The 19345-nt window shown below is 45.4% G+C and overlaps 1 protein-coding gene across 4 annotated transcripts in view; it reads left to right on the forward strand.

The window, feature by feature from the left end:
• Positions 1–19345, forward strand: part of TSC2 (TSC complex subunit 2) — a 243100-nt gene that overhangs the window by 186771 nt on the left and 36984 nt on the right. For all 4 annotated transcript variants that reach the window (XM_085629402.1, XM_085629403.1, XM_085629404.1 and 1 more), the window contains one exon: positions 7012–7230. In XM_085629402.1, the coding sequence (XP_085485528.1) occupies positions 7012–7230 (219 nt within the window). The remainder of the gene's footprint in view (positions 1–7011; positions 7231–19345) is intronic.

Genomic DNA, 19345 nt, shown 5'->3' on the forward strand with positions numbered 1-19345 from the left:
AATTTCGGGAACTATAATCAGAGAACATAAAAAATCTTTCACTAAGCCCGTAAAACCTGTACTTCAAGTTTACGAGGCGAAGGGCTTGGGTTCAGCTTTGTATGGGGCAGAATTATGGGGGTTCAATCGACTGGTCCCTTTAACCTTAGCCGAAAATTCATTTTTTCGTGGCATAACAAACCTCCCCCAGAGCTCCCCTATGGTTCCTCTAAGGTATGAGTTGGGTAGGAGGGCAATTGTGGATATTGCTAGACTTCGCCCGGTTTTATATTGGCGAAGGCTCTGGACCACTCCTGAGCTCTCCCTGTATGCCCAGGGGCTCATGGATGTTGTTGTGTCAGATGTTTTTCATAAGATCGACTGGCTAAGTCAGCTCCGCCAGACCTTGATACTTATGGGCATGGAGGGGTTATGGAGCGATCCAGCAACTGCTCCATTCCCAACAAAGAAAACCTTAAAAGTTATTTATTGGGAATGTGTCGACCGTCTGGTGTGGAGTCGAGCTAACCCTAATGAGATGGCTGGCCGTTATCTAGAGGTCAAGTCTACGCCTGCTCTCGAACCATACTGGGACTTGATTACGAATCCAAGAGATAGGAAACTCTATTTCCAGCTCAGAGTAGGATCTCTACCGCTTAAGTCCCTCACAGGCAGGTGGTCAAGCCCCCGTGAGGAAACCTGCCCTGCCTGTGGGTTACAGGCAGAGTCTACTGCCCATTTTCTGTTTGTTTGCCCTGTGTTAGCTTCTCCTAGACGTGTGTGGTTGTCACCACTTTGTAGAAATTTGGGCACCAGGAGTAGTGTTGTAGCTTTAAGAATCTTATGTAGCAACACTTCCCCAGCTATCTCTATACCGATAGCCAAATTCCTGGGTTGGGCATGGTCCTTAAGGATGAAAGTTTAAGCCAAACCCCTGAATTATATTATCCAACCTGCTGTTACCTAGTGTAATTTTTAATTAATTGTTTTTTTAAACTATCACAGTAGTAGGGGGCTTTTTATTTGTGTATTGTTATACTTGTTGCCATTTTGCCTAGTTTAATGTCTTTTTTAAAAAAAAGAATTTGTATCCTATTTATTCAAAATATTTTAATGTATTTTATATGTAATGTTTGGATTTATGTTGTCTTTTATGATTTTTTATCAAATCGAATAAAGACTGATGATGATGATGATGGTTTTTGTTAACTCCTTCAAACAATCCGGGAAGCAATTGTAGTCACGTTTTCCCGCTTAACTCCCCTGTAAGCCCCGGACAACGATTCACAGAGCAAAAAAACAAAAGGAAAGAAAAATAAAAAACAAACAACCAACTGTAAGGCACTGCTGCCCCTCCCTGAAGCCTGTTTGTAGAACTTGTTGACGCAGTATCGTATCAGAGGAGCGCCCCCCTCACCCCCGTAAACTAGTGTAAACACCCTCAAGACACCCACACAATGCAGTCGGGGGCGCAGCTGCTGCCGGCAGGCACCTTTGTCTGTCTGTGCGGGTGTCTGATTCTCATGGGGTGCTGTGCCTCTGAGCTCCCCCGACGGTGAGTCGAGGCAGGGGGTGGCTGGTGTCCTTGGCCAGCGCTGGGGGCCAGTCCAAAGGGGGCTGGTGTAAGAGGCCAGTGCTGGGGTCCTGAAGGGGCTGGTGTAAGAGGCCAGTGCTGGGGTCCGGAAGGGGCTGGTGTAAGAGGTCAGTGCTGGGGTCCAGGTACCGAAAGTCATGGCTCCCTTTAATGTCGGGCAATCCATCATTTTATTGCTTCCGTGCCTTCCTAGTAAGAGGAGGTGAGGCTCCATTGGTTGGACACCAAAAGGGCTTTAAACTTGTACATTGAGTGTAAGACCATTGAGTGAATTATCAGCTTTTTATGGGGTTCTCTAGAGCGAAGTAAGGAAAGACTGTGCAGAAGAGGACCCTGTTGAGGTAGATAGTCCTCTGTATTACGATCTGCTAAGCACTGGCCAAGAAGCAGTACTTGGAAGGTCTGAGAGCCCATTCCACCAGAGTTACGGCTGCTATCACTGTGTAGGCAGACCAAGTGCCTGTCCTTGACATTTGCCAGGCTGCGACATGGGCCTCTGTGTATACATTATACTAAGTACTACTGCTTTGACAGCCAGGTCTGGCAGGGAAGAGCATTTTACCTCCTCTGTCCTGCAACATGTGTTGTTCTAAGTTTGATAAACAGACCCTCCACCTGTACTGCTTTGGTATACATTCTAAGGTGAGGAACCATGGTTAGGAGTACCCATCAGACCAACGCTTTACTTACCTTACCAAGAGTATCCAGCAGAAAGAGCAATACAAAAGATAAGTAACTTGTTCTTGTGGCTTCCCTGAGTGGCACATCCATCCCTGCCAAAGCATTATCTGTACTAGATTTAGGCTCAGAGTGGTTCAGTCTCGCCCTAATGTCTTTAAAGATGCAATTCTCTATTAATCCTACCTGTTAAATACATCTGTGCAATCTTTGAGCTTCGCTTCATATGAACAGCACATCCTGCTTGTATGTTGTCTTGCTGTTTTTGCAGTATCTAGTCTTGGTTTTATACATTTCTTGCTTGAAAGGTCCAACCTTTTTTGGGTCGACAAATGGTTCATCAACTAGACCAGTTGTTTTTTTTGGTTTATTTTGTATCATCATTGATGGTCGCCCCGGGTCTAATCGTTATTATCTATTTAGCTCATGCGATCCCACACTTCCACATCTGTACGGTCCAACTCACTTTGCTCTACCACATCAAGCATTGTTCCAAGTATCTTCCAAAGGTGAAAACCCCTACCAAGGCTCTGAAACAGCTGCCTCTCGCCCGCAGCTTTTCAGCTTCATAGCCTCACCACTCTAGTTTTCAACTGCTGCTCAAGGGGCAGGCTGAGCATTCACCTGGCTAAAACAAATGGGTGCTGTCTTGGGAATCCTCAATGGTGTCTAGCGTATTTCTTATCCCCTTCCACCCCATGACCATTCACCTCTTTTCTTCATGCCTTGAGTAGGAAATATAGTTAGAGCTCATAGTGGATGCAGCACAGTAGCATGAATTTAAAAAAATGTTGCATGTAGCAATGCTTAGAAAATGGTAGACTTGTGTATAAGTCGGTAATGGGCTGAGAGTGTGATAATGCTGTGAGTGTGGGATAATGTTGGTGAAGGAGATGATTCTCTGGGAAGGATTAATGCAGGAATGAGTGAGAACTGTGCACTTGTTTAGTGTTAACTTTCCATGTACACTCACTTTATTGGATATTCAGGTTCTCACTCGCTGATTATATGCCACCTCTCGAGATGACAATTGTGCTCAACAAACTACTTAACATAACAAGTAATGTTTAAGTCACCTTCACAATAGAGCAGTTTAGTGGATGCATTATATAAGACAGCAGTTAAAGGTATGCTGTTAAAGATAGGGAGACACAGAGTCGCGGCCGGCATAACTCACGGGTGGGGAAGGTCGCGCGGGGAGAGGGGCGAGTTTTAATGTCATTTTTAAAAATGTTTTATTAACTTGGCTTAGCCAGCCCTGTCCGGTCCCGCGTCTTATGCGTCTCACTGCTTCTCTGCTCCTGCCAGGAACCAGGGAGCCTCCCACCCATCCCCTCAGCCAATCACAACACTACAATGGCAGTGTTGCTATTGGCTGGGACGCCGATCACAAAGGCATCTATGTGGAGGCCATTTTCTCCATGTAGGCTGCATGCAGCCTACATGGAGAAAATCCAGAGTGCGTATGACTGGTTTGGTCGGCCCTGGGGCCGACCAAACAGTCAGCGCACTCAGGGTGGGTAAGCCACTCCTCCACTGCCCTACAGGAGGACGGCCCGCTCACCCACCCACCCGCCCGCACCCACCAAACCCTTCTGCTTTCTCGCAGTGCAAGAAGCAGAACCATAAAATAGTATTTAAAATACAATTTTATGTTTCTGCTTTTAGCACTGCTAGAAAGCAGTGGGGCAACGCTCCTCTGCCCACATGGACACTGGAAGAGCATCCTGCAGATTTTTAAAACTCAAAGCCGGGATATCAGAGTATACTACAGCCTTCTTCCTGACCTTATCAAACCCTTTAACAGTACCTGCGGCATCTGCTGACTCACATCTTCTTAAAGCTGTAAACACCTTGATCTGGACTCCCAAGGCCAATGTTCCTAAGCTGTGGACCACTGAATGCTTCTCGACCATCTCAAACTCATGTCATCAAAAGTTCTTTGGCATGCAGAGTCTGTCTTTGACATCTTCCCGGCTGCAAAGTGGGTGTCTGTGCAAATGTTTGGAAAGCACTACTGCCTTGACAGCCAATTCGGACTAGTAGGTCAATTCACCCAGTTTTGGTCTGAGTCCATTCCATGGTCTATTCACCTTTGGAAGGTACCGCTTTGTGTTCTAAAGGTGAAGAATCTGCAGTTAGAAGTATCCATCAGAAGAACACGTTACTTACCTTCAGTAACGTTCTTTCTGGTTGACACTTGAACTGTAGAATCCTCCCACCTGATATTTAGTTGAGTGGCCTGTTTTTAAATCCTCTAAAGGTCCTAAGTAAGAGATCTGCACACTAGTACCAATAATTGATAAATGCTCTGCGTTTGAGGGCCTAGAAAGAGTGAAGCAGCACAGGGGGTGGATTCATAATATTCTTCTTCGCTCTGTCATTTCTGAGGTGGTGCGGACCGGGTGGGGAGCTGCACGGTACCACCTCGCTGTGTACAGGACCATTGCTTAAAGCTTTCTGGATCTGGTCTGGCGCCTGGACTATATTCTAAAGATGAGGATCTAAAGTTAGAGTATCCACCAGAAAGAGTGTTACCAGTGGTAAGTAACTTGTTCAACACTCCTATTAAACCTGCATAAGTGTAATGCTTTAGCACACATTCAGGGTGCTTCAGCTCTTTAGGAGCCACATAGACCGTCTGGATCCACGGAGTGACTCAACTTGTATTATCTGGCTTTGTTTCTCCTTCCACTCTCTCGACATCCACTACCACTCCTCTCCATCCTTTCGTGGTGAAGGGTGGTGGGCTTGATCTGAAGAAATTTCTGTCTCTCTGAAATCTTCTGTTCGGCTGCATATATACTTTCTTCTCCCTCATGGGCCGTACAGAGTGCAACAACTTTTCTATTAGTCAGTTCTTCAATCATTCTCGCTATGTCTTGGTACGTGGTGCAGTGATAGCACAGCATTTGAAAGCTGAAGGGACTACCCCAGCTATATTTAATGTTCTTCTACCTCAGCCACTGTGAGGCTTATACGTTCCTCTTTTGGAGTGCATGTGTATTGAAAGATCTTGAAGTAATGTCACCGTAATCCCCCTTGGAGCCTATGGTATCTCTGCCATGCAGCTTCGATATGATCTTTGGTTTCTCTGTATTGTAGATGGAAACGAGTGTGTTGTTGGCGTCTGTGTGTGCTTTGTCAAGGTGTCTAGCCCTCCCTTTTCTGCAAAGGAGGAGTTGATTATATCCTTGACTAGAGTTCCTCCTCCCTCCTGAGGTCACCTCTCATTCCTCAGACACTGAAAAAGCACTAGTTACACTGTTCCCTATTCTCAAGGTCTTCCAATTTATGGGTAGGTTCCTGCTATGCCTGCTCCAGTTCTGAAACTCATTCATCCATATGGAAATCACCGGTTTCTCCCACTTGCCGAGCTTTTTACTTGGACTTTGAGGTTCAGGTTGCCGACGGATTCAGGGAAGGTTAACTTTCCAGTGCACGTGCCCACTGCCTCTTAAGAGGACCATGGTTGTCTGGTGTTCTGTTAATTGTCCCCATGTTACTTCTCTTCCTCCTAGTATGTTATTTATCTGCATTGTGGTTGCAGAAGAATGATGGTTGGTCCAATGACTGAAAAGGATTCTCTAATTCCACCTCAAGGAAGTTCAGCTCATTCCCCTCAAGGACGTTTAGCCCATGAGGACTCCTTCTGGAGATCTTATCCGCCTCCCTGGGTAACCGCATAAAGTTCAAAACCATGTCCTGATTTCAGATTTCACTGATTGTTTCTCTGCATTTCTCCCCCAATCAAGCAATCCAACTATTTAGATTTGGTAGCCCCCCCCCCTCCACCCACCCCTCCCTCCCCCCTCCACCCACCCCTCCCTCCCCCCTCCCCTCTGGTGTCCAGCCTGCAGGCTCTTCTCCTTGTGAGGTCTTCTGGCAACTCTAGGCTCCTGCTTTGCAACCTAACTGAAAACTGGGCCTTTCGCTGCAGCTGTGCCTACTTCTTCCTTTCTCTTAGTGGGGCCAGACCTTCTCTCCACCATGCCCGACTTGTTTTCTCCCCATTAATGATCTTTGTAGGGAGGGTGACATAGTAGAGACAGATGTCTTCTGAAGTCTCAGATTCTACCCGCTCTGTCACGCACCTCTTCCTCTCTTTGATGGTCCCCTGCGCCATATTCCACTCTAGTGCCTCATTTGGAGACCCTCGCTGACTGTGGGGTGGCTGATCACTCACCCCAGTCAAATCCTGGATCTCCTGGTGCTGACCTCCCTGTGTTGTTCCCTTGTTGTAAAAAGGTAGTCCATCTAGGTTGAGTGTGCACAAAACTGCTCCAGCACTTGCCGTCGTTGAGTGCCAACTGCTGTGCAGATAAGTGAGGAAATAGGACTTGTGGAGTGGTGCACTGCTCGTTATCGTGACAAGTGGTAGGCAATTAGTCAATGAGTCTTGTGATGTTAAAAAGTCTTGAGTAATTCTTTTTTTTCGAAAAAGAGGTTGCCAGCCGACGCGTTTTGTTCATAAAATGAACTTCTTCAGGGCATGAGATCACATTCCTTGTGGAGGAGAGCAGTAAAATGAGGTAGTAGTCCACGCTTTAGGGGCCGCTTTGGTACGGGCCTGTGTGCGCTTTATCCGGAAGTAGGGCTGGATGTCGTTGTGTCCCTGTCCCATAATAGCCTTTTAGTTTGTACTTTTATCTGGACCTCCCTTTGTTCAAGACTTTTGCTTATAGTTTATATTGTTCTTTAAACATTTCATTTGAATTCGGAGAAGTAACTAATAAGATCTTTATGCTTTCACTTTTCAGGCAATACCAGTTGGCTGATGAGCTTGGAGAACCCATTGAGCCCCTTTTCCTCTGATATTGACAATATGCCTCTCCAAGAGCTATCCAATGCGCTTATGGCTGCTGAGCGATTCAAAGAGCATCGCGAGACTGCACTGTACAAGTCACTCTCTGTGCCGTTATCAAGCAGTTTGGCCGGTGGACTGTCTAAGCACACTTTGCTGCAGCGATCCAACACAGGTAAGGTGTGACGTATGCATCCTGATCAGAAGTGCTACTGGTGTTATTAACATGATGGTGTTATTCATGCAGCGGTGGGTACCACTTGTTTTCTAGCAGGCATGAGCTACGGTTCTGGAAATTAAAGGATGTGTTTAGCCTTGTATCAAGTCCATCTCAATCTCAAGCAACCCCCCCCCCTTTGCTTTTCAAAAACTGAAAGTCCTTCTTGAGACGCAGCACATTTTTTGTATTCTTAGAGCAGCCGGAAATTCCTGTTCTAGAAAATATCGTGTATCTTGGATTGTTCCTTTTTTGTCGCCAGCATGTAGTAGTTCAACTTCTTCAAAACGGAGACACAAGTGTAGCTTATTTCATTAGCTCTTCACAAATGGAGAAGATGCAATTCTGGACAAAATATTTCCACAAACACGTGAGTTTAAATGGAAAGGTCAGGGAAAGGGAAACCAAGTAAGCAAAGATTACATTTCTCATTATTGCTGCTTGAGTAGCTGTGCTGTTCATTTTGGGTGTCATTTGCATATAATGGTTCTCTTTTGTCTAAAAATCTCAACCCAGGGTTGATTAATTCAAGCTTAATTCCCCCATCTTTCTATCTTCTCTGCAGTTTTATTTCTTCAAATTATAATGATGGATGGCAACATTTCTGACCCCCACCTTTATCATCTGTGAGGGTCTGCCAGGCTCCATTCTGGCCCCAGCTCTTTCATCTCTGCTTGGAACCCATGTGGAAATTTGTGAAGGAACAGATATCTGTTCATCAACATGCCAATAACACTCAGATTTATTTGAAATCTGCATCCTCACTGTCTGAATGATCTTCCTGAACTTTCAGACTTAGGATGTTTGAAAATGTCCAAACTCTGTCCCAAAGAGACAGGGTTCATCTTGTTCTAACATACATGTATAAAGATCTTCAATCCTAATCTGTTGAAGCAACTAAACATTCCAGGATGCTCTCCCCCTTTTACCCCCTATTTCGTCTCTTGTGATCGCTAATGCAAACAAAATCGCCGAAGTATCTATCTTTTACCGACATACCCTGAAGAAAATGCTTCTACCACCTGCCCATCTAAAAACAGTGCCTAATGTTCTAAATCTATACTGTCTGGACTTAGACAACGCTGTTCTTGCAGGCACTTCAGTCTGTCCTTTTTTACCTCTAAAATTTTACAAGCCACTGCCAGACTTACAAGGGTTTTTATGGAGCGCATATCAGCTTCTCTCTTCATCAAGGTAATTCAGCCATCACTTCAATCCTAGTCGAGCTAAACTGACTTTCCACCTTACCTGGCTATTCTCCTTAAGCTATCCAGTGTAATGAGAGAACTTGGGAGCAAATGTACCCTTCTGAAAAATTACCCAGTACAGAACCTCTCATACATTGCATCAGTGTTTGTGTGGACCTGCCTCTCTCATCTGTAACTCTCATCCTTCTGACAAATGGCCAGTCATGTAAAGACTCATCTCATCAGACTGTATTTGTCTCAGTTAACTACCTCAAATGGGTCAATTGTGTACACTTTCTCTCTCCTTTGTTGTTCACCAATGTGGCTCCTCACCTGCCCACACCCACTAACATCTGCTTCCGCCTGTCCCCTCTTCTCTCCTGTACTCTGTTCACTCCCCATTCCATCTTCTTGTTCGATGTAAGACGTTTGTCGCTGTTGCTGTTACTATGTAAAGCTCTTCACCTATCTGAGCTAATGTGCCATATTAAACTGCTCAGTTAAGAACTTATGTCTCCCTCCATCTTCATTTGTGCTCCAGTGCCCTCTCTGTGGATTGGAGTAAGAATACATATCTATAAAGCGTACTGTAAAATATGTTAACATTAGGCAGAAGGGGCTGGTACTAGAGAAAATAGGAAAACAAAGATGTGGGAATGAATGTTGTATATGTCACCAAAGCACACACTCTGTTCATGAGTTTTTCTAGCTCTCCAGTGCACGTTTTTGGCCACGAAGTCTTGGGTGCTTTTCTTCAGAAGAGATGACCACTGCACGCTCAATTGAAGACCTTCAATTGGTGTAGTCCTGTTGCTCTTGAGAACATCAGATTGTAGTGCCCAGACCACTGCAGGCAAACCCAGATCTATTCAGATCATGAGCCAAAACCATCTAATACCTTTAACATACACCCGGGCCATTGTTTGCTGAATTCACACCCTCACTGAAATCCAGCACAAATTGGAGTGTGCACGGTTAAACACATAGATATTAAGGCAGTTGTTGTCTGTGCCTAGTTTTCAACAGCTCTTCAGGTTTAATTAGTAGCACAGAGATAATTATTTTTGAAACAACATGAAACTCTACATTAGTAATCAAGTCACTGTTTTAGAAGACCCAAACTTTCAGCCAATGAGGTGAGGGTCCACCCACCTCCCCCTCTCCATGGAATCAGATTTACACTGCGCTTACTGTGGAAGGGAGTCCCTCCTGAGTTCTGCTCAGAGATCTTAATTTCTTGGTTTTCCATATTTTTTTCTGGTTTACCTCTCCTTAGAGATTTTCTTCCAACTCTGCCTCAGAATATTCCCCCCCCCCCCTCCTCCCCAAGAAAGAGGAAAAAGTAGGAGCGTCTGTGGAATATATTGGTTGAATCACCTAAAAAAGCTACTTTTAGTGCTTGTAGTTCATGTAGGAAGAAAGAGGCTGTTTCGCGTTGAACCCTTTCCTGATTCTTTCTACTGCCTCTACCCTCTGCACAAACCAGTGGCGTGCAAGATGTGCAGAAAATGTCCAGCAAAAACACAATTACAGAGAAGGAAGCTACTCATTTGACTTCAAAGAAAAGAGCGATGTGACCAGCTATCTTCTGATTGAGAACTCAGCACACAGCTCTCGCATGAAGATAAGAAAACTTCAAAGTACCTCATTGAGGGCGAGAGAGAACCTAAAAGAAAAATCTGAGAAGAAAACGTCTACTTCAGAAGAACATCCTGTTAAGGCGTCTAAGAAACCTGCCAGAAAACATTTGGACCACAAGGTTATCTTCCGGCAAAGAAAGCAATCACATCAACACTATCAACCTATCGACGAGGGCACCATAGACCACGCCTGAGAAGATTCCTATATTGCTCTGCTTTGTCAACCACAGGCCAACATCTACCTTTGATAGTACCCTCAGTGAGCAAGCCAAGGACAGCACCATTGTAGACTACACCATCGTCTGTGGCATCACTGTCTACAGTAAAGTATACAAACGGATCTATGGAATGCTTGAATCCATTTCAGGCACAGCAAATGACTGCACTGCATCGCAGTCCATTGTTATTTTGCACACCATGCCAGCTCAGTTTGGCCCAGCCATATGCAAATCAGTTTTGACCCTGCTCCAGTGATTGCGGCCCAGAGAGAACTGCCTGGCCCGTTCCTCTCTGAACCTGAATGCAAGCAACCTAGGACCGGTTCTGCCCTGGTTAGGGCTCATCAGCCAGGTATAGCTTGATTCCAGAGACAGTGTTCACATGACCCACGTTTGGGCATCACCGTCCCACTTAGGGCTATCCAGTGTAATGAGAGGATGGAATGCTTGAAATAATCTCAGCCCCTGGTAAATTACTTTGGACCGCATCCCAGTCCATAGTTATTTTTCACACTATGACACCTCAATTTGGACCCCGCCATATGCAATTCAGTAGCACTGATTACAGTACCTCCATCTAAGACCTCACTGTAGACTGCACCAAAGAGGAAAATTGTTCCTTTGCCTCCATTGCCCGAAAGAGAGCTTTCCATCCTGCGGACACTTCCCCAAACCAGATTCCATCACCATTCTAAGCAAGTTCCCTAGATACTGAATGGCAGTCGCAGAATGAGCAGCCGAAGGAATAGCCACAAGTTCATCCCTAAATAATGAGAAGTGTAAGGATGATGATGAAGGTGACTGGTATGATCATGACTATCATGAAGGACAAAGATACTTCCAGGATGATGGTGGGGGATCTCCGTGGTGTTTCTGCCATCTGCCTTATGATAGATAGGCATTGATGAATTCTATGAGGGCCCTGAATACCAACAATGGTTAGAACCTGTGACTTGATTGTCAACTTGAATTGAATGATGCAAGACAATTTTAATAGATTCCCGCCAGTGCCACCTTCTATAGAGGTGCGCACCTCGGCCTCCACCTCCTCAGATTCACCCTCAACCACCTCCACAGTCTGTGATGCATCCTCTGCTACGTCTGCCACTAACTCACATACCAAGTTGGGGTATAGACTCATCCAAGTCTACAGATCTCAAAGGAGAGTTTCAAGAACATCTGAGAACTGAGACAGATGAATAGAATTATTGTGACCTTCGGCACCCCCCACCGACCCTCCACAGGCTGATTCAGCTTATGATGACATCGACCGGTTCCGTTCTCCATTGGGGATTGTGATAAAATAGTTTCACCTATCAGTTTCAGTCATCGAGACCGTCTAGTTCTTTAAGACTTTAAAAGAAGCTACACAAAAATCAGTAAACTTGATCCTCATCATTGATGCAAAGGCACAGCTGTATGATCTTAAAGCAGATGCCTGTAACACACCACTGTGAGGGTAGCCCGAACAGCTTACATCGGTAAGCAGTGTAACCGATCACCAGGGTTGTGTCTCTGAAACAAAGATAGTATTGAGATTTATTTTGATTGAAATCATTGAAGAGAATAGAAGCCTGTTTGTGACATTAGGCTTGTCTGGGTTAGTTTTCAGGTACTCATTCTATCCCTCACAATAGAAGCTTGTTCTGCTTGCAGATGGTTACAGATGTCTCCGTATGTAAGGTGCAAAGTTGATTAACTTTAGCATGTCCATTTCAGAGAAATTCGAAGCTGTAACTCTGCAACCCATTTTTTGGGATGAAGTGTTACACATTGTTGGCAGCAGCACAGAACTAACAGATTCTGTAAGACTCCAACAGGAGATGCATTGTAACACATTTAGGCTTGTATGAGACTGGGCCTTTGAAGCAGGATCTCACTTTTGATCAGTGCAGTGATCACCCTGTCACGGTAACTCAGACTGTGCATTGCCCGTACATGATGGTATCAAAGAAGGTGGACAAATTCACCAGCCTTTGTCTGTAACCTGAAGAAAATCTGGTGCACTTGGCAGTGCAACCTGCCTAAATGTAAACCCTTAGTCAAGATGAGGCAATATTAAAGCAATTGTTGGACTCAAGGTAACATTCCAGCTGGAGTGCACAAACCCCTTCAAAGAACAAATCAACTCTAGAGGCCTAACTGGTCAAAATCCAACCCCGATTTTTTTTCAGATGTCTCAGAAGTGCCTTGCAGTCAAGGGAATCTTACTATTGGTATGCAAGTTGTTGAACTGTCCAGTCACTTTCAAATTTGAAAATCTATGTCAGCCTTTTAGTTAAGTTGTATTCTGCCTTGATTCGTTCTACTGCCAGGATACCCGAGGCCAGGACATGTTTGTTGTGGATGAGTTGGCACAATCCGTCCCAACTCTTTGTGGACTGTTGTCCCTGAGGTCATTTGACCAATCTGTTATTTTCACATTCCACCATTTATTCCTTTCTAAATTTAATGCCACATGGTCTTTGTGCTTCTGCTAACTATAGGTCACCCAGGTAGTTTAAAACTGGTAGGCATCTGACAATGTAAGGGAGTTGCGTCACAGACTGACACCGCATCTGGCAGAAACTCCAGCTTTGCACACAAGTTGTCCATCGCACAGGAGGTGCTACCCTGTGAACAGGTTGACAAACCTCTATGTATTTTCACAGCCCTTATTTCAGCTTCTTTTACATCCCAGAATATGATCTCGATTAGTGGAAGCTAATGAGTCCCTCAAATCTTTTGTTCTGATACTACACATGTGGAGAAGTGTGGCTCAATGGTTAGAGCGGCAGACCCTGATGCAGAGGTCTGGCCCGGGACCAGGGTTCAATTCCCTGCCTCGGCGGGTCTTTGCCTCAAAAAAATTCCACAGACCTGACGATTCTCGCCTTGGTGCCTATTCCTATCATGGAGTCCCACTCTGCAACTCTGGGCAATAGCTTGCTTAATCTCCACAACGGCCCCCACAACGCTAAGGATGCCTGGCCTCCACCTTGGGGGTGCCCAGGAGTGGACACCTCACAGGGAAAGCCAGGATGTGTTCCACAGCGGTATTCGTACAAGCGCCTTGAGACCCTTGCGGGTGAGAAGTGCGCTATACAAGTATCAATTTACAATTTACATTTACTTGCACACTGCTGCTTGACTGGTACTAAATCGCTTTATTAAATTACGGCTTGTCCTGTTTCGCGTGGGAATTGTACCCGTTGGCCCACTTTTTAGTAACTGTCAACTTTCTTGAAGTTTACTCGCTGTACAAAGTTTACTCGCTGTACTAAAAGAACATGCTCACAACGATTTTCGATCTGTACTCTTCAGAAAGCAGTGAAGGCCTAACTAGGGATTGGAAATGGCAGGAATCACACTGACCGAAGTAGACGTGCCTTACCTCTGTTGCTGACACTGTTTATTTGAAATGCATTGGATCCATTGAGTAAATAGGTGTTGTCTGTGGCCAGGGCTAATGGGGGTTGATCTGCTTATTTCACATTTTTATTTATGAAATCTGTATGTTCAAGGCATACGAGCTGTAGATCGTATACTTGTGCATAGATCGCCATCTGGTGTTGGGCTCGGATGTTTGCACTTTGTTTTTGTCTTGGAAGACGTCTTTTGTAGTCACAAGGTAGGTGACTCCTCCTTAGGACGATAGTGCGCATGGTCATCGACTCCATCTCCAGATATGTTTTTTCCGCCATCGGGTTCGGATGTGACTTGCTGTGCCCGGGGTCGATATCGGTTTCGAATCTGTTTGACGCGCAATCCCTCTCCACTCGACTGTATTGTCTCGATCGCATTTCCTTTTCGACGCAATCGTTAAAAACGAAATCCTCGACGCAGGCTGTTGGGCCTATCCGCGCCCACCACGCCTGCAGTCAATAGAAAGGACTCCTTTCAAAAAATGCCCTGGGTGTGGTGCTAAGTTCCCATACACAGACTTGCACAAGGTCTGTAACCTCTGCCTCTCCCCGGAGCACGAAGACGAGAACTGCGAGGCCTGTTCATCTTTCAGGTCGAAGAAAACCATCCGTGATCGTCACGAAATGTCTTGCGGAAGCAGCTCGATCCCGGACATCTTCGGAGCAGATCCCAATGTCCCGTCAGAGCAACAAGGTGATGAAGACATCTCCGTCTCCGAAGCAGACGATCTGACTTCGAAGACGAAACAGTCATCCCGGCTCAGTGGTCCGCGAGTACCAAAACCCCTCTCCCCATCAAAACCAAACCTAAGGCTACGGTAACAACCTCGCCCTCTGGCTTGGATCAACACCGGCAACATGTCTCAGATGCCCCACCCTCGGACCCGGCTATGAGACCTAAACATAAGCCTTCCGACTCTGGCTCGAGCCAACCCCATTTCGGTACCGAAAAGTCTCCTTTGGCGCTGAAGCACAAAACCACAGATGTACTGAAGACAGCCTCGACACCCAAGCCCTCGGCATCTAAACATAACAAAGACAAATATTTGGAACCGAAAATCTTCGGAGCCGATAACTGCTTCGGACCCGAAAAAATCGTCGGAGCTGAAAAAGTCTGAGTCACAAACTTCTAGAACAAAACCTTAGGATGCCAAGACCCCACAGAAAGCCTCAGACTCGGTCCAAAGAACATTTTGACCCCAAATCTTCGGCACCGATAAGAGACATTTTACCCATGCAACTTGTACCTGATTTTTTTGGATCCCAAACAAAAAACTCTTTCTATTGATCCAGAGACTGGCAAAGTTGTCGCCAAGCCTCCAAAAAAGATGAAAATGGACACTTGAGAGGAACCTGCAATACCCTTAAAGAAAGGTGATGAGTACTAACACCTCTTTCTCCTCCAGCTGATCCAAATCTTCTCATTTCTCCACCACACTTCCCACATATTTTCACCTTCAACATCAGATACTGAGGATGATCATACCGATGGGGGTGTGAATATAGATCCACATGAGGATGATGATGCATATACCATCCCACACAATGTAGACCCTTGGGATGACTACAACACAGATCCCGACTCACATAATGACCCGGACCTCTATCCATCTAGGCCATCACCACCAGATGACAATATTGGGTTTGCCCAACTTATTAATAGGGCTGCCCAATACCCCGGGGTACAGTTGCATTCTGATCCCTTGGAGGATGATTTTTTACTCAAAACTTTTGCACCCTTGCAAAAGTCCACTCACACCTTGCCAATGTTAAAAGGCATGCTCAGACATGGCCCCGAAGTTTTTAAGGACCCGGTCAGAGCCAGGATTCTAAACACCAGGATAGATAAAGTATAAGGCAGCTCCCAATGACCCAATTTACTTTAAAGGTCAGGTCCCTTTGGATTCTCTTGTGGTGTCTAACGCACGAAAGAGGGCAAACTCGCAGAGTACAGGCGACACACCCCTGATTTTTTTGTTTAAATATCTTTATTGGTATTTTACTTATTTATCATGACTGACCATTTGAATCTATACAAAGGAAAAGAAGCTATTGGTTACATTCTGCTGTGAACATTATAAATACAAATCCCGGCTACCAGACAATAGTAGCAGACACAACAATTTAGATGTAGCACATTTGTGATAGTCCTGAGCATTGACATGCAGATCATATTGGAGCATACGCAGGAGTGCCTCTGTGTGCTATCGCCCATTATCAAGCTACATTACAGAACATCGGGTAATGCTATCGTTTTCTGCTGCATTTTCCAGAAACACATCATAGTGATACAGTGTTAACAGGAGCTTACGTGCGTGCGCCAGGTTCATCCAGTGCGGAACCGGCTGGATCTCACCGGCAAGTCACTTTTTATTAGGAGACAGACCTTAAATGATTGTAAATAAAACACACATATTGGTCACTGATGATTTCCAACAAAGCATATTTTTCCCAAAAGTGCCAAATCGTAACTGAAACTTAAAACATTTAAAGGAACAGTTGCCGCCCACTAACCTTGGTTAACACTAACCACACAGGACCGTAAATTAATACGCATTGTCAATGCACTTCCACGCATCCGTACACTCAGTCAATAGTAAACCCCATGTTCATAGCAGGGCCGAGCCATCACTGACAAGTTGTGTCCATATGCCTGGGGACTGAGGGGGGGCATATGGGGAGTTATCCGTGGCAGAGTAGGGGATACAACATAAATCAATATCATATGCTCAGAGGCGTGCAGCTCCCAATTGCTGAGTAGTGGGGGGTTTAGGTTAGGCAATCAGGGAATGGCCAACAGAGAGACACCTGGCTCTGTCGGATCAACAGCTTGGAAGGCAACTAGCAGCTCATCCCAGTCTTGTGCCATAGGGAATTTACGAAGCCCAGCTATCTCCTCTGTGCAATGCTGCTATCCGCCTGAGCCCACACTGTGAGTGAACGCCTCCAGCTAATTACCTCCGGAGGAAGTGCATCCTTCCACCTTTTGGTTATGAGACGCTTTGCAGTAATGAGACCAAGGTCTCGAAATTTCGAACTAACTCTATTTTTCTTAGATCTGACATACAGTCCCAAGAGGCACACCTCCCATGATAGTGGCACATCTGTGCCTGTGCATGAGGCCAGGGTTGTCACCACCATATTTCAATAATGCTGAAGTGATGCACAGGTCCATAGCATATCTTCCCCCCCCCCCCTCTCCCCCCCTGATAAGGAGTCCAAGCTAATAGACGCATCTGGTAACTGGTAAACTTATTGCATCACAGGCTGCAAATCCTTGGCGAATTGCCAGTGCCCAAGCTTTATTTGCCAGGGACGACAGGGCTCACTATGATGAGCTTGAAAAGCTCATGGAACACCTTCCTGACCAGTACAAACAAAAGGTCACCAACCTTATACAAGAGGGGAAATTGATCACAAACACCTCAATTTAATGTGCGCTTAACGCGGCTGATGCAGCATCTCGCGCCATTAACACTAGCGTTTTGTTGCGCAGGCACACTTGGCTCCGAGTCTCCGGATTCAAACAAAAGGTACAATCTGCTATTCTAAATCAGCCCTTTGATAAACCGCATCTTTTCTGGCCCTCAGTGGACACATCTTTAGAAAAGAAGAAAAAAGGTACGGAAACTAAGTCCATGGGGGTCTTACAATTCCCTTCCCCTAGGCTCTTTTCGACGCTCCTTCTACAGAGTTGACTCCAAAACCATTGGCTCAGAACACCCCTCTTCGTCCTATAAGAGCGCCACTCAGACGTCCTCCAAAGGATAATTTTGCAGAGGCTACAGAGGCAACAATGGTAAGGGACGAGGTCGTGGCAACAATAACAGCACCTCCCCTATAACCAAACAGTAACTTCCCTGCACTTCCCCCCGATAATCCCACTCCTGTCGGGGGACGTCTCACAGTTCATACCTGTCTGGAATTCAATCACAACAGACAAGTGGGTAAGACAAATTATCCAGTATGGTTACTGCCCGGAACTCGCCTCTACCCCCCCAAAACATTCCTCCCAAACAACATCCAATGTCCTCGGAACATCTAACACTTCTCAAACAAGAGGTTCTCTCCCTATTACAAAAACATGCAGTAGAACCAGTCCCCTTGCCTCACCAAGGCACAGGGGTTTACTCCCTCTATTTCCTAATTCCAAAGAAGGATGGATCTCTCAGGCCCAAATTGGAAGTCAGACCGCTAAATCTCTACATTCAGTCGGATCACTTCCACATGGTCACTCTCCAACAGGTACTCCCACTACTTCAACTGGGCGACTTTCTCTCCACTCTCGATTTAAAGGACACCTACTTTCATATTCCCATTCACCCCACTCGCAGGGAATACCTCCGGTTCATGGTAGTTGGTCAACAACACCAATTCAAGGTAGTTGAGGCCCACTTTAGAAGACAGCACATTCATGTCTTCCCTTATCTGGACGACTGGCTCATAAAAGCCAACTCACACAGCAGCTGTGTGCAACATACACACAGAACAAGTACTGACAGAGCTTCTGTCCGGAATGAATTGCACCCAACATGTGCATGAGGCCACCCATATAAAGGGGGACACATTAGATCAAGTCTGGACAGCCAATTTGACGATCTATACCGACCCCCCCCCCCCCCCCCTGATTTCCCCGTGTACTTCATTGGATCATCACTCCAAGTCCAGAAACTGGGGAAGCCCTAATATTGATCACCTTTGCTCTCGTTTAACTGCTACGGTCCCGTCTGTATCGGAATCGGTTCAAACACAGGCAGCGAACTTCCAGTTATGGCTTGAGTCCACATGCGGCTGCGTTGCCCCTCTTAAGTCCACTAAGATTCTTAGACCCCACGATGCACAGCGGTGGTTCTCTGATGATCTCAAGACTAAGAAGTTGGCGTTGAGACAAGCAGAACGTAGATGGAGACTTCACTATCACGCAGAAGACAAGATTACTTACACTAACTTAAATGAAAGAATACAAAAACTCTATTCTTCAAACCAAAACAGATTATTCTTCTACAAAAGGTTCTAAATTCAGCTAACAAGTCTAAAGATATTTTTTCAATAGTAAATGAGCTCTCTAAACCAGATAGAATCATGTTGAAACAGATTCCTTCACAATTCCTCTGAGATTCTCTCAACTCATATTTTATGGAGAAAATCACTGCCATTAAGGCTAGTATTTTGACCTCTGCTACCGCCACAGACGTTCCCAATATTTGTAGATCGTGGTCTCAGCTGACTTTGATTCCCACTATTTCTCAAGAGGCCTTCCTAGGTTTACTTAAAAAAAAGTTGGCTCTGGTTCTCCAACTGACTGTTGTCCTCCTCACGTCCTTCAGGAAGTTTTTTTCTAAATGCCCAGATCCCCCACTCTCTTCTTAACAAGTCACTTATGTCAGGCATTGTTCCTGACCTTTTTAAAAGTGCGGAAATTATCCCTATCTTAAAAAAAGCTAGGCGCGGATCCATCTACTCTTGGTAACTATTGTCCGATCTCCTTATTACCTTACCTAGGTAAGGTTCTAGAGGCACATGTCTCAACTCAACTAAGTACTTTTGTCGAACAGTCCCATGTCTTGGACTTCCACCAGGCTGGGTTTCGACCCTCCCATTCTACAGAGTCAGTCATCTTGACA

Source organism: Triturus cristatus, chromosome 10 (assembly GCF_964204655.1).
Source record: "Triturus cristatus chromosome 10, aTriCri1.1, whole genome shotgun sequence".
NCBI lineage: Eukaryota > Metazoa > Chordata > Amphibia > Caudata > Salamandridae > Triturus > Triturus cristatus.